Here is a 26,799-nt window from a genome sequence, read left to right as displayed (position 1 = left end):
CATCCAGGACAGACAGTGTGAAGGATCAACTTTTTAATCACAAGTTTTGCTTTGTTTTGTTTTCCAGTAATCAATATCAAGGCTGAAGTGTGCTTCTGACTGTCCCCAGCCTAAAACTGAAAGCAGACCAGAAGGAGGACTTTCCATATAGGTATTGTTACAAAACCTGAATAATTGTGGCTTCCTTCCATAATTTTTGAAAATGGTTCACATTTGCCCACCAAATTTGTGAGTTTGAGATAAGAATGAAATCTCACAAAGCTCTCAAGTCTTTCACTTCTACTGTTTATTAAGGTAGTTCCAATCCAGGCTGAGCATTGTGATTTTCTGGTAATATTCTTGTGCCGGGCAGCCCTGGCCAATGTCAAGGTGACTTTACCAATGCCCAGTTCAGAACAAGCGGGTCATGATCAGTATTCTGCTAATAGCTTATAAATGATTCCAAATGGTGATTTGCTGAACACAGAACACACTGAGTTCTTTCTTTACTGATAACTTGGTCTGTAGCACTAAGGTAAGAGAATACACATTATTCTTGGAACTATTTTCCTCTTGGCCCTTTCCTCTCTCACAAGAACACTTTGGTCATGGTGGCTGAGAGTTATCCCTAAAAGACTCTTATTCCTCACTTCTGCCTTCCATCCTGAGTGAGGACTAAGGAATTTGAGTGTAGCCTGAGTTGAACTTTTCCACCTTAGAAGCTGACCCACCGGCATCATGATAGTAACCCACCAACACTGGGGTCAGATGGAATGCAATGGATGTGCCTGTACAATCTCTGGGGCATCTCTGGTAGTAAGACCCACAGGCAACCTGATCCAGTTCTCCCCTCCTGGACTTCTCCTGTTTGGGGGCATTTTAGGCCAAGACTCTCAGAATCTGAATCTCTTGTATCTCACAACCCCCTCTATGCACTCTCTGTTCTAGCTGGACTTGGCGATCTCTCTAGGAATCATCTCTGACTTTGTCAATTCAGCTTTGCACATTCAGCCAACCTGGGGTTTGTTCCTAGCACCGTGTATCCAAGTCCCAGTTCCATTCTCACCTCATTCATAAGATCCAGCCATGCCATCCCATACACCACTCCTCACCCCCCAACACACCATCACTTGTAAGTCACTATTTCATACTGATAGCTAATGTCAAGCCCTCTTGTCCACTTTACGCTGTAAGCTCCATGATGGCGAGGAACCTGGATTCCTCTTTCTGTAACACCAAAAATACATGTGGATAGACCCATTTCATAACAGAACATACTCTCCAAGGCTCATAGCACTCCCGGTTGATTTAAAAAATGGAAAAGGAAATTAAAGATGGGTAGTGAGATGTCCATTCCGGAGATCTTACAGACGTTTTATTTGCCAGGACTAATTTCAGCCCCCAAATTCTACTCTGAGCCTCCTTCAAATCCCTATCCCCCAAAACCTCCTAGCTCCACTCTGAACTACGGACACTACAGCCAGTAGAAGCAGCCCCATTTTCTGAGTTAGATCCTTGCTTGAGAGGGTATTGGCTTGCATACCAAACGTTGAGGACAGAATATAATAATAACAAGGTTAAAATATATTTAATTATATTCTTCATGATATACCTCTTGTAAGCATTTGACTTTTATTAACTCAGTTATCCTCACAACAATCTTATAAGGACTAGTAGTACCTTTCCCTCCCTCCAATTTTACAATGTGGTAGATTTAGGTTGGTTGCAAATTCTTGCTACTCCTCCTATTGAGAAATGAGGTTTATACATCACTCCCTGAAAGTGAGACTTGGAAAACTCTCTCCAGGGGTCCTGAGCCTCTATGAAAGGAGTCCTAGAGACACGGAGAGAGACGTGGACCCAGCTGAGTCCAGTATTTCCAGTTCACCCACCAAGGCACCAGGTGCATGCGTGAAGCCAGACCCTGCAGACCAGAGTAGCCACTGAATGACCTCAGTCAATTCCATGTGAGGCAGAAGAAATGCCTTGCTGAGCCCTGCCCAAATTTCTGACCCATAAAACTTTGAGATCTAATGACATAGTTGTTGTTTGAAGCTACTAAGTTATGGCAGGTTGCTCCATAGCAATAGGTAACTACAACATACACGACTCGCCCAGGGTCACTTAGTTAATACGAAGAGAAACTAGGTTTTAAACCCAGGCAGTCTGACTTCAAGTACATGCATTTAATCATTCTGCTATAGTTTTACCACTGGAAAAAAAATTAAAATTGTCTAAAGCACATTGATCATCTTAGAGAGAAATCCTTCCACAAGCCATGACACTTCTGATTGTTAAACGATGATAAGGTACATAATAAAGCCTATCTTGTTTTCTGATTTATTCAACAAATATTTACTGAGCACCTACTAAGTGCCAGACCTTTATTTGAGAATTATCACTTGTCCACCTGCTTTCTCAACCTTAACTTCCTTTTTTATTCAGGGGGGCATCTAGAGACATCCTTCTTTTTTTAAAAAAAACTATTTTATACTGGAGTATAGCTGAGTAACAATGTTATGATAGTTTCAGGTGCACAGCAAAGGGACTCAGCCATACGTATGCATGTATCCATTCTCCCCCAAACTCCCCTCCTGCTTGGCACTGCAGCTGTGAGTAATTTAACATAGTCCGTGCAATTCACAAGTATTTTGTAACAAACTAGAGTATCAGAAAGATCAAAGCGCCTATTACTTCCAGGAGGCTAGAGCGTTAGAGGGCCATATCAGTTGGCAAACTCTTTGTTCACATTCACACACAGTTAAGAGCATCACTAAAAGCACTTTGCAGTTTTCCTTTGATTTAAAATCAACATTAACCAAGGTCTATCAGAAATGAACTGCTCAAATGATGTTTTCTTACCTTACGCTTAAAGAAATAACCGGTGGACTTTTACTAAACAGATATTTATACTTGTGAATGCACGTGCTTATTTTGTTTCTTCCGGAAGAGTCTACTTTTAGGACAACTCTACTCTAGCAATATTATCAAAGCAAAGGAAGACAGAACAGAGTATCATTTGGGAATGGCTGTAAGATTTCACACATAGGTGAAAACGTGAATGATGGATCTAGTGAACATGAAATCCAGCCTTCTTCCCTTCTTTTTCTTTTTTCTGAAGATTTCCCAGAGATCAAATCTTTATGAGTCCATTTCATTCAAGAAAATTAGGGGCTCACACAGGGCACATAAGAACTCCTGAGACTGACCTTCTTCACCCAGAGTCTTCAGAGTCTGGAAACTGCCTTAAACCTTGGGTAGAATCCAAGGGTAGTTGGGTCCCCGGTCCTAAAACAAGCTTCACATGATCTACAGAATGTATTTAAGACAGGGACAGACTTGGAGACAGGCAGGCTATTTCATTTTTATGGAGCCCAGGGCAAAGTTCTTATGGCTAGTTGGCAGAACAAACAGTTCAAAACCCTTGGCATAGTTATTTCCTTTAGCTAATCTTTACAAAGAATATGGGGCCTTTTTATCTGTCATCCCCATCTAATCCAATTTTGCTAGTCTGTTGGCTTTCCTCCAAGACTACTTTATGTATTTATACACCTTTAAAAACAAAGAGCATCAACAGATTTATAACTCATTTTTATAGCCTTTCCTGTAGAAGCAAAAGGAAAGACATGTAGATGTAATCCAATTATTACTGGACTAAAGAAAAATAAACACACCAGAAAGGAGGCTGTTAGAGAGGGCATCCTCCAGCTGTCTACAGCTGCTGACCTCTAAAATGACAACAGGTTAAATGATGTTTAGAATCATACTCACTTATAAGACTTTTGTAGCTTGTATCCTACTCTGGCTCCCTTAGTTTGTACAAATACTCACCCAATCTGCTCCTATTTATGTATGTGCTGCAGGAAGGAAAGCCCCAGACTGATAACGACCATGGCTTAGTCCCTGAATCCTCATGTAACATTAAATCCTTCTGAGGTCAGTAAAAATTTGGCCTTGCAAAGAACTACAGGACCATCCATTCCTATGAAGAAAAAGCCATATGCTTCTCTGCTTCCCACAGGGTTAGTGGAATGTATTCTGACAGAGACAGAAAAGTCTGCCAAGACCTGTGCAGATAGAACTATCCTTTCACCCACAATAAACAGATATGCTCTAGAGCTATAGAGAGTCATAATAGAAATATATATTGTCTTTTATCTTCTTTTCAGTGAGTATAGTGAAGTGTCAGGAGTTACTGCTTTAATATCAGTAGAGAAAAAGCTATTTTTCGGGAGCATGTGCGAAGGTATACATGTAACAACACGTGCAACTATAAGACTGTCAAGGAACCAGCTTCTTAGTAGCTTTTCTAAAACACGTTAAATTGGCCTGATAACATCATCAGTGCATCAGCTTCCAATTGTCCCTGTGGAGTCACATAAGGAATGGTCTGGATATTTCTACTCAAAGAAAAGGGAAAAGGTAGACAACACTTTTACCACTGCCTAACTCTCAGAAACTTATTTCAGAGGAATGGGAACACATTGGGGGTTTAAATGATTATTGACTCTAGGTTTATAATGTCCTCTGAAGTCAATGGAAGGGTGATGTCAAAGACTCAACCGAACCCCTGGCTAATGTCTTAAAACTAAGAAACAGAAAGGACAAGTACTGATCTGCTGAATTTTCTGCAGATACTAACTAGACTAGGGGCCATTTTCCCACAAGCAATCGGAATGTCTTATTTTTTGCCAGAGCATTTAAGGCTAAAAATTCGATTAACCTTCTCCCCTCTACTAACTAGATTTATGAGATGCCAAGGAAGTCAGCAAAGCATTAGCTTTAGCTTGGGTATAATTACTTTTAAGTGACAAAACAAAAACGTTAACCACAAAACTAAGGACTTCCTACATAGATAAACTCAGACCTTCAAATTTTCTAATGTAATTAGGACCTTGGTCAATATAATATAAAGGAAACGAAGTGGGCCAAAAATAATAAGTGAATAATCAACACTTATCATATACAAATGCTACATTTTATAAGGATTAATTGAACCTCTAGCTTCATCTGCCCTTGATTTAATGCTACCCACTGGCCTCAAAAATGAACAATTCACGTCCTAGCAAAGCCATCAGGAGGATGCGAATAGAATCGAACTAGGATACAGTCTTTCCTATGATAACAAATTTTCCTTTCCCCCTTTTCCCTTTTGGCTAGTGAAAAGAAAGGTAATAAAATGAGAGGTGGGAGTATTTCATAGTGAAAATTTGCTCATTTTGAATAAGAGCTTTACCATCCTTCCTACAGGCATCCTTCCTACAAACATAGTCATTCAGACACTTTAGCTACGTAGTAACACTGACCATGATAGCAACATCTCAAAGACCAAGATGCGGAGTCAATTAATTGTTGGAGAAAGGCTTACCTGAATGCTGGCTGTAGAGCGATTCTTGCGGGTTGTGGTAGTAGCCATTGTAGTGGTGGTTTCCATGACAGTGGTAGACATTTCTGGTGGCATGGAGGTTGTCTGTGTCGTTCCCAAGATTGATGGGACTTCTCCCACCAGTCGGACACTTCCATTGATTTTAATATTGGGGTTGTTCTCAGCCGCCATGTTCAGTACTTTTAAACCATCATAATAGAGCCCAGAAAGCTGGCCTTGGAAGAGGCGTCCTTTGTCCTTTCCACCGATAGCTATTTGCGCCTGGGTGTTGAAGATGGTTAACTGCCGGCCTAGTGGGTTGGGTGGAGGAAACATCATTATTCCTGTACATTTTCTCTGTTTGCCTTACCTGGTCTGAATGGACCAGACATCAAAACAGGCTTCCTTGAGCAATTGAAAGGAAGAAAACTGGGTAACAAAAATTCAATATAGACATTGGCAAATAACATTTCACTGTTTATCTCTTCCACTGTCTAGCTGAATATCCTAGATAACCTGAATAAAAGAGTCTCTATCTCTTTATTGTGAGGCAGGAGAAATCTTGTTCAATGATGAGCAGTATTATAGTCTTCCTGGTTATGCAGTTGTAGATGACAGAAAAAAAAAACAGGTGATGAAAATAATAAATCATAAATACTTACTGTACTGATTTTTTAACCTAAAAAGTAACACAATGAAAACTAAAAAGAATTATATATGGCAAATAAAAACTCAGTGAGGTAACACAGAGCACTGAATTAAAAAACTAGGTCTGATAATTAAATTAAATGAACTGAAATTAACTTAGATTCTAGTTAAGAGACTTGGATTTATTGTATACTTATAAAAATAAACATTTTGGTCACCAAACACCTCACTTCCTAGAAATCTTCCTAATGCATAATACTCTACCAATACTTGCTATTTAATAAACATCATGACAGATTATTTCCCATCTTTATTAATTTGGAGGAGGGGGGAGATTACAGTCACACAACTAAATCTCCCTCTAAGATATGGAAAATAAGTAGGCATTGATCATGTCAGTGAGAAAGGGGGGAAGAAAAAAAATGTCATTCAGAATCAATGAATTTTAAGAGGAGGGATAGGTGTTAATGAAAAAAGCTACACATAAAACACCTTAAAGTGATATAGAGGTATGCTAATGAATTGAAGCAAAGAGTAGCTCACCTTATTTGAAGTTCCCATTTGGGGAACCATTTATGCTTCTGTGGACAGAAAACTATCAGAATGAAATGATGGTAGAACAGAGGTTAGAACAGTGTAACTCAACTTATCTTCCCCCCAACTATTCCTACTTTAAAAAGCCTCTCTTAAGTTTGAGATGTTTCCCAGAAAAATCTAAATACCTTTTAAAGGTTAGAGCCTTCTATTCTATTATTTCTCCAGATTATTTTCTTCTGTTTTTCCATATGGAGAAAGGTGGAAAATTTTTTTAATGGAATTAAATATATCCTTTCTGAATTTTTCTCCATTTTAGTCAGTGCTCAAACAATACTTCATTTATTCTTAATCTAATTGCCTGAATATTTTTAGCTATTAATGACTGGAAACAATGTTCTGATATACTTGCCTTTTTAATAAAAGGGAGTATATTTTTTTAAAGACTGAGGTTTTCGTATAATCTCAAATATGAATAGAGGCATGCTGTGATATTTGGGCACTTAACCCCTACCACTATTACATGGCATTTAAGCCTACACAGTGATTAGCTATCCTTGAATGTCTGGTGTATAATGTGGAGTCCCTACTCAATGTAGAAAAACGGACGAAACAGAAAGGACAGAGAAGGGAAGATGCATCTGTTCAGAGGGAATTCTTTGTACAAGACCCAGCTCCACTCACTGGGCAATGCTTAAGGGCATATTAGTCAAGAATGATTTATAACTAATACCCCTTTGGAAGCTTCAAACACTACACTACACTATGAAGACTTGGACAGATAATTATGTTATAGTGAAAATAATCTCTATAAAAATATCTGGAGCATGGAAATGGAATCTGCTGGCTTTAATGATAACAGAATTGCCCAGACCCTAAGGGTCCAATCAAATAGATCTAATAGATTTCCATTATTTTCCCACCAACTCCTTCAGTGCCCTGTGCACATGCATCATTGCCTATCCTTTGGCCTCTCATTTCTCACATAAGATGCAGCAAAAAGTTCAATGCCCAATAATACTGGGTAATGGCCTGGAGCTCATACCTCTTTACTGTTTATTTTTTGACAACAGCTTTATTCTGGGAACCCTAAGCTTACTATAAAAAGAAATGCCGGGCTTCCCTGGTGGCGCAGTGGTTGAGGGTCCGCCTGCCGATGCAGGGGATGCGGGTTTGTGCCCTGGTCCGGGAGGATCCCACATGCCGCGGAGCAGCTGTGCCCGTGGGCCACGGCCGCTGGGCCTGCGCATCCGGAGCCTGGGCTCTGCAACGGGAGGGGCCACGGCAGTGACAGGCCTGCGTACCGCAAAAAAAAAAATAAAAAATAAAAAAGAAAACAACAACAACAACAACAAAAACAACAAAAAAAGAAATGCCATGATGGAAGGGGAGAATAAATATGCTCCTGGCCTTGCATAGGCATTTGCAGTGGTTAACATAATAAGAATTTGCCTAGTAAGAGATCTCTAGGGCTAAAATTCAGTATCTTACACCTCAGTGCCAAGCTATCCCTTCCATTCACATAACTGTTGGCCAACCATAATATTAATGCTTATTCATCTCCTTTTTTATACATAGCCAAACACTGATAATCAGTTAATGCTTATAATTGATTACAGGTAGAAAATTTTATATTTCTAATATTCACAACAGTACTTCACATCTGTAATGGTCCTCATCTTATTTTCCTATTGATGTTATTCTGCCCTTACTTACAAATAAAAAGAAGATCAGAGAGAATTGAAATGCAAAGTTGAATTATACTGGTTAGAAATGATGGATCTGACCAACCTCTCCCATCAGGAAATTTGCACAAGCCTCTTAGATAGCCTCATCCACCAGAGGTCAGACAGCAGAAGCAAGAAGAACTACAATCCTGCAGCCTGTGGAACAAAAACCACATTCACAGAAAGATAGACAAGATGAAAAGGCGGAGGGCTATGTACCACATGAAGGAACAAGATAAAACCCCAGAAAAACAACTAAATGAAGTGGAGATAGGCACCCTTCCAGAAAAAGAATTCAGAATAATGATAGTGAAGATGATCCAGGACCTCGGAAAAAGAATGGAGGCAAAGATCGAGAAGATGCCAGAAATGTTTAACAAAGACCTAGAAGAATTAAAGAACAAACAAACAGAGATGAACAACACAATAACTGAAATGAAAACTACACTAGAAGGAAGCAATAGCAGAATAACTGAGACAGAAGAACAGTAAGTGACCTGGAAGACAGAATGGTGGAATTCACTGCCACGGAACAGAATAAAGAAAAAAGAATGAAAAGAAATGAAGACAGCCTAAGAGACCTCTGGGATAACATTAAATGCAACAACATTCGCAATATAGGGGTCCCAGAAGGAGAAGAGAGAGAGAAAGGACCTGAGAAAATATTTGAAGAGATTATAGTCGAAAACTTCCCTAACATGGGAAAGGAAATAGCCACGCAAGTCCAGGAGGCACAGAGTCCCATACAGGATAAACCCAAGGAGAAACACACTGAGACACATAGTAATCGAATTGGTAAAAATTAAAGACAAAGAAGAATTATTGAAAGCAGCAAGGGAAGAATGTCAAATAACATACAAGGGAACTCCCATAAGGTAAACAGCTGATTCCTCAGCAGAAACTCTACAAGCCGGAAGGGAGAGGCACGATATATTTAAAGTGATATAAGGGAAGAAACTGCAACCAAGGTTACTCTACCCAGCAAGAATCTCATTCAGATTCGACCTCACTTACACCAATGAACAGATCATCCAAAATGAAAATAAATAAGGAAACAGAAGCTTTAAATGACACAATAGACCAGATAGATTTAATTCATATTTATAGGACATTCCATCCAAAAACAGATTATACTTTAATTTCAAGTGTGCATGGAACATTCTCCAGGATAGATCACATCTTGGGTCACAAATCAAGTCTCAGTAAATTTAAGAAAACAAATCATATCAAGCATCTTTTCTGATCACAACACTATGAGATTAGAAATGAATTACAGTGAACAAAACATAAAAAACACAAACACATGGAGGCTAAACAATACAGATCACTGAAGAAATCAAAGAGGATATCAAAAAGTACCTAGAGAAAAAGGACAATGAAAACACGACCATCCAAAACCTATGGGATGCAGCCAAAGCCGTTCTAAGAGGGAAATTTATAGCTATACAAGCCTACCTCAAGAAACAAGACAAATCTCAAATAACAATCTAACCTTACACCTAAAGGAACTAGGGAAAGAGGAACAAACAAAACCCAAAGTTAGCAGAAGGAAAGAAATCATAAAGATCAGAGCAGAAATAAATGAAATAGAAACAATAGCAAAGATCAATAAAACTAAAAGCTGGTCCTTTGAGAAGATAAACAAAATTGATAAACCATTAGCCAGACTCAACAAGAAAAAGAGGGAGAGGACTCAAATCAATAAAATTAGAAATGAAAAAGGAGCAGTTACAAAAGACACCACAGAAATACAAAGCATCCTAAGAGACTACTACAAGCAACTCTATGCCAGTAAAATGGACAACCTGGAAGAAATGGACAAATTCTTAGAAAGGTATAACCTTCCAAGACTGAACCAGGAAGAATTAGAAAATATGAACAGACCAATCACAAATAATGAAGCTGAAACTATGATTAAAAATCTTCCAACAAACAAAAGTCCAGGACCAGATGGCTTCACAGGCAAATTCTATCAAACATTTAGAGAGGAGCTAATACCCATCCTTCTCAAACTCTTCCAAAAAATTGCAGAGGAAAGAACACTCCCAAACTCATTCTACGAGGCCACCATCACCCTGATACCAAAACCAGACAAAGATACTACCAAAAAAAGAAAATTACAGACCAATATCACTGATGAACATAGATGCAAAATCCTCAACAAAATACTAAAAAACAGAATCCAACAACACATTAAAAGGATCATACACCATAATCAAGTGGGATTTATCCCAGGGATGTAAGGATTCTTCAATATATGCAAATCAATCAATGTGATACACCATATTAACAAATTGAAGAATAAAAACCATATGATCATCTCAATAGATGCAGAAAAAGCTTTGGACAAAATTCAACATCCATTTGTGATAAAAACTCTCCAGAAAGTGGGCATAGAGGCAACCTACCTCAACATAATAAAGGCCATGTATGACAAACCCACAGCAAACATCATTCTCAATGGTGAAAAACTGAAAGCATTTCCTCTAAGATCAGGAACAAGACAAGGATGTCCACTCTCACCACTATTATTCAACGTAGTTTTGGAAGTCCTAGCCACTGCAATCAGGGAAGAAAAAGAAATAAAAGGAATACAAATTGGAAAAGAAGAAGTAAAACTGTCACTGTTTGCAGATGACGTGATACTATACATAGAGAATCCTAAAGATGCCACCAGAAAACTACTAGAGCTAATCAATGAATTTGGTAAAGTTACAGGATACAAAATTAATGCACACAAATCTCTTGCATTCCTATACACAAATGATGAAAAATCTGAAAGAGAAATTAAGGAAACACTCCCATTTACCACTGCAACAAAAAGAATAAAATACCTAGGAATAAACCTACCTAGGGAGACAAAAGACCTGTATGCAGAAAACTACAAGACACTGATGAAAGAAATTAAAGATGATACCAACAGATGGAGAGACATACCATGTTCTTCGATTAGAAGAATCAATATTGTGAAAATGACTCTACTACCCAAAGCAATCTACAGATTCAATGCAATCCCTATCAAATTACCAGTGGTATTTTTTACGGAACTAGAACAAAAAATCTTAAAATTTGTATGGAGACACAAAGGACTCCAAATAGCCAAAGCAGTCTTGAGGGAAAAAGATGGAGCTGGAGGAATCAGGCTCCCTGACTTCAGACTATACTATAAAGCTACAGTAATCAAGACAATATGGTACTGGCACAAAAACAGAAACATAGATCAATGGAACAGGATAGAAAGCCCAGAGATAAACCCATGCACCTATGGTCAACTAATCTATGACAAAGGAGGCAAGGATATACAATAGAGAAAAGACAGTCTCTTGAATAAGTGGTGCTGGGAAAACTGGACAGCTACACGTAAAAGAATGAAATTAGAACACTCCCTAACACCATACACAAAAATAAACTCAAAATGGATTCCAGACCTAACTGTAAGACTGGACACTATAAAACTCTTAGAGGAAAACATAGGAAGAACACTCTTTGACATAAATCACAGCAAGATCTTTTTTGATCCACCTCCTAGAGTAATGGAAATAAAAACAAAAATAAACAAATGGGACCTAATGAAACTTCAAAGCTTTTGCACAGCAAAGGAAACCATAAACAAGATGAAAAGACAACCATCAGAATGGGAGAAAATATTTGCAAATGAATCAACGGACAAAGGATTAATCTCCAAAATATGTAAACAGCTCATGCAGCTCAATATTAAAAAAAAACAAACAACCCAATCCAAAAATGGGCAGAAGACCTAAATAGACATTTCTCCAAAGAAGACATACAGATGGCCAAGAAGCGCATGAAAAGCTACTCAACACCACTAATTATTAGAGAAATGCAAATCAAAACTACAATGAGGTATCACCTCACAACAGTTAGAATGGGCATCATCAGAAAATCTACAAACAACAAATGCTGGAGAGGGTGTGGAGAAAAGGGAACCCTCTTGCACTGTTGGTGGGAATGTAAATTGATACAGCCATTATGGAGAACAGTATGGAGGTTCCTTAAAAAACTAAATATAGAATTACCATATGATCCAGCAATCCCACTACTGGGCATATACCCAGAGAAAATCATAATTCAAAAAGTCACATGCGGACTTCCCTGGTGGTGCAGTGGTTGAGAGTCCGCCTGCCGATGCAGGGGACGCGGGTTCATGCCCTGGTCTGGGAGGATCCCACATGCCGTGGAGTGGCTGGGCCCGTGAGCCATGGCCGCTGAGCCTGTGCATCCGGAGCCTGTTGTTCCGCAATGGGAGAGGCCACAACAGTGAGAGGTCCGCGTACCGCAAAAAATAAAATAAAATAAAAAAAGTCACATGCACCCCAATGTTCATTGCTGCACTATTTACAATAGCCAGGTCATGGAAGCAACATAAATGCCTATTGACAGATGAATGGATAAAGAAGGTGTGGTACCTATATACAATGGAATATTACTCAGGCGTAAAAAGGAATGAAATTGGGTCATTTGTTGAGATGTGGATGGATCTAGAGACTGTCATACAGACTGAAGTCAGAAAGAGAAAAATATTGTATATTAACGCATATATGTGGAAACTAGAAAAATGGCACAGATGAACCGGTTTGCTGGGCAGAAATTGAGACAGAGATGTAGAGAACAAACTTATGGAAACCAAGGGGGGAAAGCGGCAGGGGGTCGGGTGGTGGTGGAATGAATTGGGAGATTGGGATTGACATGTATACACTGATGTGGATAAAATAGATAACTAATAAGAACTTGCTGTGTAACAAAAGTAAGTAAAATAAAATTTAAAAATTAAAAAAAAAAAGGAGCAGCTGATTTGGGGGCTCTGGCTCACTCAGGCCATGGCGGAGGGAGGGCTACGGAATGTGGGGCAAGCCTGCGGTGGCAGATGCCAGGGTAAAAGAAAAAAAAAAAAGAAAAGAAATGATGGATCTCCTTTATTCCAGTTGCCATAGTTCACTCCAACAAGTGGTCTTTGCTTGTTCAAGACTGACCCAAGCATGGAGAAAGGCAAGACATGTGTCCTGGGCTACACGATTAAGCCACCACTCCACTTCTGGCTATTCCTTCTTTCAAGGAGAGATGTGACTAATCACTTCTTGAGAACAAGACACCGGTGGGGTGAAATAGGGAAGGAGGCTGCCTGTGTTTCAGATTTCCATCATGCCCTAGGAAGTATCTGGACCTTTGTTTATTTGTCTGTTTCATGTTTTATTTCTGGCTAGGTCGGCTTTTCTTATGTTTTAAAACCCTTTCCTAGCCTTCTGTACCTGAGATTAGGTGGTTAATAGTAAAGTTGGCAGGCACTAAAGGAATAGGGGGATATTCAAGTCTCCTGCCATCTCTTCCTCTGATCAATTTATCTCTCTCAGGTAAGCAGGATTCAGTGAATAAGTGAGAAACAATCATCACTACCCTCTCCCTATGAAGGATATAAGGGACTGACGGGAGAAAGTCGTACCATTGCCCAAGATTTCTCAAAATCAATGCCAGATCTCCTTATTGCCCCTCATTATGATCAATCGTGTTTTTTATAAGGAGCGACCATTATTATATCTCTATTCCAGTCTGATAATTGTCCTATCATCAATAATACGAAATCTGGTTATAACACCAGTACAGGGTTTGTAGCAGGTTACTTTGTGTTTTGCTTTGGGTGCCCATCCTCTTGAAAGTCATTAATTGTTACCTCATTTGGACAAGTTCACATACTGTTTAAATTAAATCTTTGCACGTCTCCAGTCAGTGTTGCACAAAGACTATTTAATTAAACCTCAGAACACCCTTGGGGAATAGGCAGTATTATTTCTCCTCTCCTCAGATGGGAAATCTGAGATATAAAGAGGTTAAGTGGATTGTCTAAGGTCAGAAAGTCAGTCAATAGCAGACAGAGCCAGAAAACAGACTTGGGAATGCTGTGACCCAGATCTCTTCCCCAATGACAGAAATAACTCCAAAGAGGATTCCAGCTACTTCCTAATACCTCTGCCTAATCATCTTTCTGAATTTACCCTGTTTTACTTATTGTCCTTACAAGGGCTTTTGGTATACATTTTCTATTTCTTTTGAAGGGAAAGTTACCTAGACAGAGGAAGAGGTAAAGCAACAGAACGAATAAATGTTACTTACCAAAATCAAACAAAAAAGTAATTTTGGTTAAAATAACATAGAAGAGAGAACTTCCCAGTTTGCAAATAATTCTTTTCAATATTATTAGCATATATAAATATATACATATTCAGTTAAGAAACTGGAATTCCTCCCTCCCTTCCACCCAAACCACCCCTATCCCTGTCCCACCAACTCAACTTTTGTTGTGTGTTTGGAAGCATCCTTCTATATGAAAGCCAACTGATAACAATGCTATTGGAAGGAAAACTAAAAGCCTACTAGTAACTTTATAATGATTTATACAAATGAAAATGCCTGGCATGCTACTGAACTTAGACTTCAAAAGGCAATGGAGTAAAATAAAATATTATTAACATAAAATTGAAAGAAACAAAAAAATTCTCTCAGGCACATGAGACTCAGACATGCATCTAGTTGTCTTTTCCTTTTTAAGAAGTGAGGCAGTCATCATCTTTAATGTTAAAGGGACTTTATGAGCTGGTGATTACTAAACAAAATTATTTGCTTTTTAGAGTTATTCTTAATTTATTTTTAATTAGACCACGTACGTTAAAAACAGGGCAAACAGTTAAGACTCAGTGAGGATTTTCCGTGTTTAAAGGTCTGAATGTTTTCACCCAACTTACAACTGTAGTAGTCCTTTATTTTTTAAGTTGCATATTAATATACCTCATTACTATTTATAAATAACTCAATCAAATCTCTACATATTTTAAAAACTCACTTAATGTCTACTTAAAATAAAACTCACTTAAGCTACAAGAGTAGCTTATACTGGCTCAGGAACGAACAGAGTAAATAGCTTCTTAAAGACAAAAATTTTTCGTCATTGAAAGACAATAATTCACTTCCTAATAAATAGGAGCCACACAGAAAATTCTAACATCAGGTATAACCGCTGCCCTCTTTTATTAACAAAGTGGTTGTTTTTTTCAGCAAATGAGAAACTGCTGTTTTGCCTTCCATTAACCTTTCCTTTTTCAACCACGTACACTTTTGTTGCATAAATATCGAATACACAACGAAAGTGTAGAATAAGTTTGTTTATTTTTTTAGTTTCAGTCAGCAACTAGGACACCATTAACTTCTTATGAAACATATTTGCCTCTGTAGGTTTAACTCTAAAGGCAAAATTCATCTTTCTCATTCTTTTCTTTGTTTAAAAACAAATGTTAAAAAAAAAGTCGCTCCCCTTATAACAGTTATTTAAGCAGTTTAAATTACAAGAGTCAATCTATGATTTTTTTGTTGTCATTAACCATGCTACAGATAGTAAAGCCAAAACAGCCTCAAGATGTAAGTTTAATAAGTTCTTTTGAAATTTCTTTAGAAAGCTCTGGTATAAGAGGTAATTTAAAACAAATTAACAAATAATGTCATGCAGTGGTTAAATTGCCATAATACATTTCTTTTTTAGAGGTTCCTGGAATTTCTTGTTTGTGGTTGTCATGCTGATAGAAAGCTAGATGTTAGTCCCTTTAACTGTATTTTAATGGCAATGTATTATAGCATGATTTATCAACATATGGCAGGTGGAAGCTGACACAAATTATAATGAAAATTAAAACAGTCATTTATGCAGCAGGCGATTATCATTTAAGGAACATTTATTTGCAGGCTTTAAAAATGAGGGTTTAGAATCAAATGATTTTAAAATGAAAGTTTTAACGACAGTTACCTTTTTCCTGCAGCCACTCCTCTACGGGCCGGTTATATTTGAAGGGGATTTTCTGTTTTACCATTTGGAAGCGTTCATTATCAGTGTTGCCTTTAAAGTTTAAAAAACAGCTTAAAGAACAATCTGAAAAGTCAATAAGTCATTCAAAAACATCCTAGGTTTTTGGTGCGTTTTATGAAGTTTTTAGAGATAGATATCCATTTATCTTTAGTGGAGGTGGAGTCGAAGTCACTCTGCCCTTGGTTGACAGATGTGAGGTCAGGTTATTCTTAGCTATGCAGTACTCCGTATGTTTTGGAAACGTGACTTGGGATGGGCATCGGGAAGAGGTTTGGCTATTTACAGAAATGGGTTTACCTTCACTCTTCTCCATCTCACTCTAACCACACCTTAATTGGGTCAGTGGAGGAACAATGATCCCCTTGACTTGTATCATATCAGCTTCATAATGTGGTAGGGGACCCTCAGTGTCTTAGTCATGCATGTTCCACACTCACTCTACTGTATCTGATCAGAAGCATGGGGCCATGCACGTCCTTATTTTCCTCTCAAGTGTGTGCAACTGCTCTACTTCTTGGCAGAGGGAAGCCAAAGAAGACAATTTAAGCCTTGATGGCCAACAAAAACTTCCTGTTCCATAAAGGGGGGCCTGGCATCCCATCACCTATGTAAAATAGGTAGAGTATTACAGATAACTCTTTTAATCTCTATCTCTTTGTCTAGATCTGTTCCACATTTTAAAATCGAAGGAACCCCAAAGTAAATATCTGTAAATAAAAGCAGCTATACATATAGTGATATAGCATTTTCAGACTTTTGAGTACCTATATTTTATTAGTACTAACAGACACAGGTTTTATATGTCTACCTAGTCTCTCTCTCTTTCCTTCCTAGGAGAGGTCCTTCCTGAATACACATCCATTCATAAAGCCTGTTAGGGATACTTCTTCCAAGCATGAAATATCTAATTAGTTTCAAGGATCAAACATAATGCTTTTAACTGTTAGTATGCCTCTTTCTTCCTTTCATAAATGTTGTTACCACCCCTGGATGGTTTGTCTAATTAGCACAGACATGGAGAGTGGTGTTGTGAACATATACCCCTAATGAATATGCTTCAAATCACAAAATAATGAAGCCATGCTTTGGGAACTGCTCTGTCTTGTTAACCAACCTCATAGTGATCAAGCAGAAACCGGTGAATTCTAAATTACTTTTGACTCATAGCCTTACAGTATTGGAACTTCAGGAAGCCCAATCCAAATCACCAACATTGAAGGTGAAATCAAATTCTCAAGACAGGTGGCTTGGAAACCATTTATAAAGAAGTCTAAAAGCTAGAAAGATTATTAGGATTGAATATAGCATCAGGTGAATAGAAGCTTGCCCTGGCACTTCCATCTCAGGGTCATCTTCACAGAGGAGTTTTCACTGGCAGAGAAGATTCCACATGTGGCTAAACTAGTACCTGCCTTATGTGAGGAATGGGATGGGGAAGGGGTGGCAATATTGGGAGATATTTAAAAGATTCCCCATGCATTTCCCCTTTGAACAAATTATTCTAAGGAGATGACTCATTATTCTTACTATCCAGGGATAAAAACAAACAAAAAGCTCATGCAAGAGGCAACCATGGATCTGCTCCCAGCCTACATTATGGGACCCTATCTGCCTGGCATAAAGCCTAACATACTAACATATCAAAGGATAAAGTGCAATGAATGGAAAGAACAATTAACAGTTTTGGATTGCAGTATATAATTTAAAGTTTTCCTCAAAATGTTATTTCTCACAGAAGAAAAAAAGACAGGGTGTAAGCTAGGAGGAAAACCAGAAAGGTATCTTAACTTCTTGGTGTTTCAATAAGTCCATGGTGAAAAAAGTTAATTTTACCTGTTAACGTAAATACCACGTAGAGATCATTTTAATGATCATCCTGGTAGATCTGGGTACACAGAATTCTACTAATCCAAAATAAAGTTGGGTAATTTTCACAAGTCCTAATAGAAAAGGAACATGCACTTTTCTGAAAAGAACCTGTATCTCTATAACTCTTAATTCTACCCTACAGGAGACAGATACACAAGGGTATAACTCTTAATTCTACCCTACAGGAGAGAGATATACAAGGGACATCATCCATCTTCATAAGCTCTGACCTCTCTCAAGTTTTAGTCACAACATACTGAGAAATTGAGAAATGGCAAATGGATTATGCCAGGTTCACCTTGAATATGTTCTATTACTTTGGGTTTTCTGTAACTGTCATTGGCTACAATATTAAGTATAGTAATGACCTCTGTTCCACTCACTGTGGAATGGATTGGTGAAGTCAATAGCAAATATAAAGCTAACTATTCTTCATAACGTGCAAGACCAAATCATAAGTACCCAACGTTCCAAACCGACAGCTCTATGTGTACCAACTTCATTAAGAAGCTGCATTGACTTACTTCTTCCCCAAACATATGAGTCTTGGTCCTCCTAAGCACCCTCCCCGCCATCCACTCTCTGTCAAGCATAAAGCTCCATAGACAATCATATTAGGACATGGTACTGGCTAGAAAAATAAGAAACAGTGTAGGAGAATCAGTAAGTGATATGTTGGGAGGACAGCATAGCCACGATTCAACCTTAGACCCTTCAGAAAGTGAAAGACAGAGAGTCATTCTTCTCCATCTCAGCTTAAAAGACATTTAGAAAAAAGTTTTAAGTTTTCCATGCCAGACTGATAGTATCTAGCACTAGGGATAGCGATCTTGCATACTGTTAAAAGTTGTGAAAGATGGAAGGCCATTTGGAAAACCAAATTGGTTTAAATTGCCACATTAACATCGTTCTTAGTTTCTTTTCATGTTCTTGTTGGTTTTTAATTTTAATTTATCTCAAACATTAGTGAGAAATGTTTTAGAAACATGTGCATGAGAATGAGTTCATTTGCCCCGAGCCCCATTTGCTATACTGACTGAAGAGCAAACAACCTTCTACATATCAGAATTCAAACACAGGGACTACTCTGAAAGCTTAGCAAACCTCATCAAGTCCATATACATTCATATTAAATCCTTAATGACATTTAGTTGTACATTTCATATAGCAGCCAGTATGAACATTTAAACACAGACTAAAATCAATTCTTCAAAAGAAAGTGATGTTATCCTCAAGAAGGAATGGCCTTATGAATAGTAATGTCATAATGTCACTAAAAAGAGGCATATGTATATTACTAACTATACCCCAAAAATGTAATGATTGCAGTTCTCAACCACACTGAGAAATCTATAAATTGCACAATGCCATCTTCAAACAGACAGTTCTTAAATTACTTATGTGGATCTGACACTCACCTACTTGGAACTGAATTTTAGAAAAAAAGTATTAGCCATATTTCATTCTATTATACTGAAAAAGGTTGGAGGTGTGTGTGTGTGCGTGTGTGTGTGTGTGTGTGTGTATCTCCATCCATTTTTTATACAATTGACCTCCTATTGTCATTTGCTTATGTGCTATTGGTTCTGTTATCAAATATTTCAGCTCCTGGAGACAACATGCACTGTTGAATTATAATATTGTGAAGAGCAGAATGCTCTGAGGTGAAATTACTGAGGCCCAACTGGTTCATACACATAGCTGCAACCTTTATGCAAAAACAGCTCACATTGACTACATGTGGGTTAATCCACTTAGGATAAAAAGAAAAGAGAACAGAGGAAGATAAGACAAAGAAAGCAAGTTGACCCTTGAATAGTTTCCCAATACATTAGTCCCTCTTTAAGGTCCCAAAGAAGTAATCTGGAAACTTACTGATGACCCCAAAGAAGTAAAAATTCTTTCAGTTGAAAAACTTAAAGATAGAGAGAACTCTTGTATTGCACAGAAAATAACTTTTACAACACCATTTTTACACACTGTTGGTTCAAACATAGATCCTATTCATTAGAAGTTATACTAATTTTCTTAAAACCATAATCAGTACAGCATAGGAGCTATGACCATGGGCTTTGGAGACAAACCTGGCTTTGAGTTTTAACTTTAGTAGCTACTTGACCTTGTGCAAGTCACATAGTCCCAGTTTCCCCACTTCCGAATTCACCACAGGACTTGGTATAGGATATTAAGAGGTAGAGCATATACAGAACCTGGGATATGAAAAAACATCCAATTTATTTAAACTATTATTATTAACATGATTCAACTCTTTCTTAATAATCAGAAGGAAGCATGTTAATTCCATGGTGTGCTTCCATGGTCTCAGAACTTTTCCAGGCCTCCATTCCAAAGGTGACCGTATTACATTTGGTGCCACGAAGGTTACCATCCAAAGATGAACAGACCGTAGTTGGTTGTTGCTTTTTATATTTCTGTGTCTTCTAAAATATACTCAGCTAACCCCATTTCCAAAACAAAGTTGGTTTCTAAAACCACTGAAAGTAAAAGAGCAATTCGGACATCGACAAATGCGATTTCTTGGTCCAGCTACAGGTAATGATGATATACTGCTGCTAGGCTGAGGAAGAGTGGCTTAAAGGTTCTGGCAAGTTGCACTGGGCTGGCAGAAAATGCTTTCTTGCAGGTAGACCATTAATACCATCTGAAAGGTTGTCAACCATGTGGACATGCTAACAGGAATATCGTAGCAACATTCATCTGTGCAAAATTAATGCCAGAGGTATTTTCGCATTTTGTTTTGAGTCTGGAATAAAGGAAGGGAAAGTTTTCTTTATTGCTTTGTTGACACTAAAAAATGAGACCGTGGGTCTAATGAACAGTCAGAGAATGAATACTATGTATTAGAGCCAGAGGCAAAAGAAAATCAATGTGGGTAAACTCAAGTAGTACAGCGTTTCAGAGGTTCTTAGAATGTCTCTCTCCCCAAAGAATACTTTGTGAGTTTCAAAGCAAACATCAGGCACTAAGGACAGGAACTGGGGGAAATTCTTTGAGCTCTGCACTGGTCTTGTTCCTGGTGTTGACCCAGACAAATTCTCTCAGAGTCAGATTGGGGGGTGGGGGCAGTATTGTGCTACCCGAAGGGCATCTAGAATGTTCAGCCACTTGTAAGTGATGGATGGAACTCAACGAGAATTAATATCTTGTATTTTATAAAGTGCCTTTTGACCAAGGAGCTCAAAATGCAATTATAAGCATCATCTCATTAATCCTCACAACACACCTTTGGGGCCGAAGAGAAAAGAACTATTTGTATGTTCTGAGCCTCGATCCTTTAGTGTGCCAAGGCAAGAAAATTAATCTCTTGGAGTAGAAAACTGATCAGATGGGGGAAGTAAATTAATAGACTCAGAGCACAAGGGCATTATTAAATAAGGGAGCTTTTCCAGACTCACTTAAGTGGTTCGAGGAGCCAGCGAGAACCACCTTTCCAAAGTGATGAGATGTTTACTCCTAGAAAGCAGCGGGGGTCACCCACGAACGCCCTGACTTGGCTGATGAAGCTCACTGCCTCATGTCTTCTGGGTATGTTTGGAAATGGAAAATATATGTGGAGAGACATATTATCAATTCCTTCCCATATTCAAGTCATAGTATTGATCCACCATCTCTAGGCTATAGGAGTTGAGCTATTTAAGCAAAGATGGCTCAATAGGATAGATGCAGTCCTATCTCAGACATTTACCAGTTCTGTGAACTTGCGTAATTTTCTTAATCTAGGTGTCTATTTCTTCATCTGTTCCAAAAAATACATGAAGATGATAATACCTGTATTGTAAGATTTTATACAAATTAAATGTAATAATCCAGTCAAGAATGCTCATGGGGAGTTGGAAGAGGCTGGAAATGTGATTTATTTTCATTCTCAGGGGAGGAGTAGGGACTGTGCTGGAGATGTAACCCTGGAGCTCAACGTCCACTTATCCAAGTGATCACGCCCCTATTCCTTGGCTTTGTCAAGTTTGTGTGCAAACATGTTAACATTGAACTTCTCCCAAATCTAAATCAAAGTGCCATTTCTGTTGAAGTGCTATTATATTAAAGACAATTTACCCTGATGCAATAATTGGACCATATATCACCAATCCCTATCCTTTCCCTGTATTTTGAAGCCATTCTCAACTCTCTTCCTGAAGCTATTCTCAACTCTCTTCCTGAAGCTCATTGATCCTGGACTTTTTATTTATCCTCATCCATGAAGGATACTTTCAATCCCAGAAAGATGAAGAAAACAAGGCCCAGGTGACCAAAATATCTTTATTTGCTTTCATAGTTTAAGAAACTATTTCCAAGTAATCTAATGGAACTTTCTTCATGATCATAGGTCTGTCCAGAACTTACTCTTTAAGATCCACTTTCAAAAATGACATGCTATATGAACAAAACAAAACCGACTATAAAATTTGCTTTCCTTCCTCAAGCAGTGTCACTCTTTGCCTTCTATAATTATTCCAAAATATGCCCTGGAGCTAGGCTAGTCAATTTCAACCTGGCTTTTGTCTAGTTCCCTCCTGGTAAACACATTAAGTATACCTATGTCTTGGTGTATCTTTAAGCTTTAGTTTCTTCATATATAAAATGAAAGTTACAATAATAACTGCAACATAGGGCTGTTGTGAGAATTAACTGAGAACTAGGTGTCTGTAAAGTACTTAACATAGTGTGTGGCACAAAATAAGTGCTCAATATATGATTTGTTACTATTGCTGTTATTGTTATAACAGTACCTGATTCAGAAGGGTTAAACTAAAAAGAAGGCAAACTTAACAAGATTTACTTCACCACACAACTTTTAGTGTCAAATCTTTTCAAATTTCCTTTTCAACATAAAACCTTAATGTTCTGTCTTCAACCTTTTAACACATGATCCTCTCAAGATTCCCCTAGCTGTCCTTCTTCTTATCACTTATTTCTTCCACTTTTGCAAAAGCCACGGTGTTATGCTAGGGCTCATTCTTCCCCATGATCCATTCTTTCCTGCATATCCACCCTCTGTGCAATCTCTCTGTTACTCTTTAATGTTGGTGATTCCATTCTCTCTAGGTGCCTTCCTTCCCACTCGCCCCCAGTTTCCATTCACTTTCATTCCTCTCATGCAGAGGACATCAAACTCAATGTTTTTAATGCCAGAATACTGGAATATTTGGTAAAAAAAAAAATTCCAATCATTCAAACATTCATGTGTGGTGTCACTACCCAGCTCTGAGGACAGGTAGGAGGTATGGAAGGACAATTTCGATGAGCAACAAATAGAAACATTTTCATCCTTGTGAATAGGAAAGTCACACCAATATCAACATTGCTGATGCCATAATAAATTTATGCTACAGTATTATTTCTGCTTAGATCATATGGGGTCTCTGGTGTTTGTAAATTATAGGTCTTCTACACCAACCTTGAACCTCCTGCCTACAAATGAATATATTATTCCCAAGGGATCTAAAAAATAACAATCACTGTCCCATGCACCACCCACCCCTGACCTGGTGAATATGCTGGTTTACAACCGTTGTCTAAACAACACAACACAGAACAGTCAAACAGTAGGCTTATTTCCAACTTAAGCCCGAGACAGTTTCCAATTAAATTGCTTCCCAAAAAGTTTGTGCCATCTTGCTTTCACACAGTATACTTTATGAGCTTCACAGCAGGACTTTAATTATATTAACTTTATTCTTTTTTGTTTTATAACAGCATTCCAACCTGATAAGAAAATGTTCAACTCTAGGCCTTTTATTTCCTGTAGGAGATAGCTTTCTTAGTTTTGTGCCATCTTGCAAGTGTGATAAGCATATCTTTTGTACATTCATGCCAGACCCTGAAAATTTTACAGAATAGGAGGATTATGTGGTGACTTTAAAATGTTTACAAATTCTTTAAAACTCCCCTCTGTGAGAGGTAGAACTTGATTCTCCAACTGGGCTGGATTTAGTAACTCAATTCTAAAGAATAGGATATGGTGGAATTAACAATGTGCAACTCATTTTAGAGACTAGATCAGAAAAGGCACTGTGACTTCCTCCCACTCCCTCTCTCATGGCTCACTCTGGGGAAGCTACTGTTGTGTCATAAGGACACTTAAGCCACCCACATGTCAAGGAACTGAGGCCACCAGATCCTTCAGACCTAGGTAAGCCTTGAGATGACTGTAGCCCTAGTCAATAGATGAGTAATGTTAATCCACCAGACACTTTGACACAGAACCACTCGACTAAGTTGCTACTAAATCCTGACCTGCAGAAACCGTGAGATAATAAACGTTAGCTGTTTGACGCCACTAAATTTTGGGGTAATTTGTTATACAGCAATAGATACAGAATAACTAGAGAGCTTCATCTGAGCGTTTCAGTTCAACCAGAGGCAGATCTCCTTAAGAGGCTCTCATAGCTCACCTTACATTATACTCTTTCGAGGAAATGAAGATACGCTATATCTACAACATATTCCTCATGTGCCAATTTGCTAATGCTCTCCAAAGGGAATTGAGACTATTTAGGTAAGACTTCTTTTGAAGAGCCCAGGCCATCAGCATATTTTTTGTTAAATATGGTTAAATGTATACCAACTTATCTGTCCAATAAAACACATGAGAATTTTTACATATTGGCTCCAATTTTGAGACAAATTGTTTTGGACAATGTAAAATTAAGAACACTTTTCCCAAACTAGTTTTCTCTTCTGACTCCCATCTTTATTTCTGGGTAAGCATGAACAAGGTCTTAGAGTTCAACTTTCTTCAGCATCCTGGAACATTACTCATCTAAGACCCAGAGATTTGAGCTCCTTCGAGGAACTCTATTACCATTTCCCCACCTTTTAGGAGGACTGCATTTTCTTACTTGTTTGCACCAGCCTTTACGGTCTGAAGAAGATTCTTCTTGCTAGAGAACTTGTGGGGGATCTGTGGAGGTGGAGGGCTGAGGGGGAGGGAGAGTCCACATAACCATTGAGGTCCCTCTTAAGCAAATTATTTTTTTGTTTTCTGCTGTGTCGGGTCTTAGTTGTGGCACGTGGGATCTTCGTTGAGGCATGTGGGTTCTTTCGTTGCAGTGCGCGGCCTTCTCTCTAGTTGTGGCGTGGGGATTTTCTCTTCTCTAGTTGTGGCAGGTGGGCTCCAGGGCACGTGGGCTCTGTAGTTTGTGGCAGGCGGGACCTCTCGTTGAGGCGCGCAAGCTCAGTAGTTATGGCGCACGGGCTTAGTTGACCCTCGGCATGTGGGATCTTAGTTCCCTAATGACCAGGGATCGAACCCGCGTCCCTTGCATGGGAAGGAGGATTCTTTACCACTGGACCACCAGGGAAGTCCTGCAAAATTTTTTTTTGTTTCATAATTATAAAGCAGTTTCTAGGAGTAGAGGTCATTGGACCTTACAGTTTATATTTTGAGAGGAATCTACACTTTTAAGGTCGAAGGGACTCAAAGATCATCTAAGAAATATGTTTCTCAAACTTTCACTTAGAACATCATTAGCCACAGGATTTCTAGAATAGGCAAGCATCAGACAGTATATGTCTTGAAGACCACTCTTCCCCCACAAAGGTATTAATTAAAGAATTGTCTATACTCCTGATTTGTTTGGTTATGTGGCATTTCCAAGGCTTTTCAAAATATGAACCAGTTGGCAGCCATGCATCATTTAGTGCAATATTCAAAGGTCAGGTATACACGACTACAGTGTGGTACAAGAATCAAAATTTTCCCAGTGAAGGAATAACCTCAGGGAATGCGGTTGGTGTACTATATCTTAAATTCATGCAATGCCTCGGCCTCGTTAACTCTGCTTGGCAAATTAATTCAAATTGATTTGTTTGTGAGAACTGCAGCATGGCTTCAAATCTGGCCACAAACAAAGGATAATGATAAATAACAACGTATTCAGCTCAGAGAAAATATCTAGAGAAAAGTATAGATCAGCATGGGGGCTGTTTTTATAACATAACTGACTTTGTTAAAAAAAACAAACAAAGCAGAAAAGAAAATAAATGAAAGGGAGAACATAGCCTATACAAATAAAACACATTTTATAGATAACACTAATATATCATAAATACCCCAAACAAAGGCAGATAAAGTATCTGAAAGCATCCAAGGAGGAATAGAAGAAAAAAAAAGATTAGAAAATTTTTAAATGGACATTTAATTTTTTAAAACACCATTAACTCAATTTAAGGCAGAATAATAAGAGGTAATGAGGGGGGAAAAAGAAAAAAGAAAATAATGTGATATGGCAGGAAGAACCAAGATTAATTCCAAAATGTCATATCCGAAAGAAAGAAAAAAAAAGGACAATTCCTCAGTAAAAATCATCAGTTTCCAACCTCAGTTTGAGGCCTTGAGGGTTGAGAGGGAGAAAGTTTAAGAGGAAAATAGATTGTAATGAGAGCCTTTTCCAAGCTCTCTGCTAGTGAGTTAAGTTGCAAAATAGCTATAATCCCATTCCGATATCCATGCCCCTTTGCAGTGGGACTTTGTCACTCCTCCCATCAGATGTACGTCTATTTTTCCACCCCTTGATCCTTGATTGGCTCTGAGACTTGCTTTGTTCGGCACAGGGCATACTAGTAAGTGTGATGGAAGCAGACGTTTGAACAGCCCTTGCATGTTGGTGCTTGCCCGCTTATGCTGATGAAGCCTGAAACTGCCATATGAAGGAAGCTGGTCTGGGATCCTGGAAGATGAAAGACCACAAGAAGAGAAACCCCAGCCACCCAAGCCTACCCTTCCAGCCCAGTCAGCTCACTTGAGCCCCCGGATGTGTGAGTGAGGCCATCAAGATCATCTAGCTCCA

General features: G+C 38.4%; 1 protein-coding gene across 23 annotated transcripts in view; it reads right to left on the bottom strand.

The window, feature by feature from the left end:
• Nucleotides 1-26,799, bottom strand: part of NRXN3 (neurexin 3) — a 1,692,180-nt gene that overhangs the window by 148,568 nt on the left and 1,516,813 nt on the right. For 10 of the 23 annotated variants that reach the window (XR_003795953.1, XR_003795954.1, XR_003795955.1 and 7 more), the window contains 2 exons: nucleotides 16,061-16,150; nucleotides 5,348-5,655 (listed from right to left, as the gene is read on the bottom strand). Coding sequence is in view for 19 of the 23 variants with exons in the window: in XM_029238319.1 (XP_029094152.1) it covers nucleotides 5,348-5,655; nucleotides 16,061-16,150 (398 nt within the window). In the remaining 4 variants the exon portion in view is untranslated. The remainder of the gene's footprint in view (nucleotides 1-5,347; nucleotides 5,656-16,060; nucleotides 16,151-26,799) is intronic. The other 13 variants (XR_003795956.1, XM_029238317.1, XM_029238313.1 and 10 more) reach the window with 3 other exon arrangements.

This window comes from Monodon monoceros, unplaced genomic scaffold (genome assembly GCF_005190385.1).
Source record: "Monodon monoceros isolate NGI ecotype Baffin Bay Population unplaced genomic scaffold, NGI_Narwhal_1 Super_Scaffold_21, whole genome shotgun sequence".
NCBI classification, from domain to species: domain Eukaryota; kingdom Metazoa; phylum Chordata; class Mammalia; order Artiodactyla; family Monodontidae; genus Monodon; species Monodon monoceros.
This window is presented reverse-complemented; position numbering and strand designations above follow the sequence as displayed.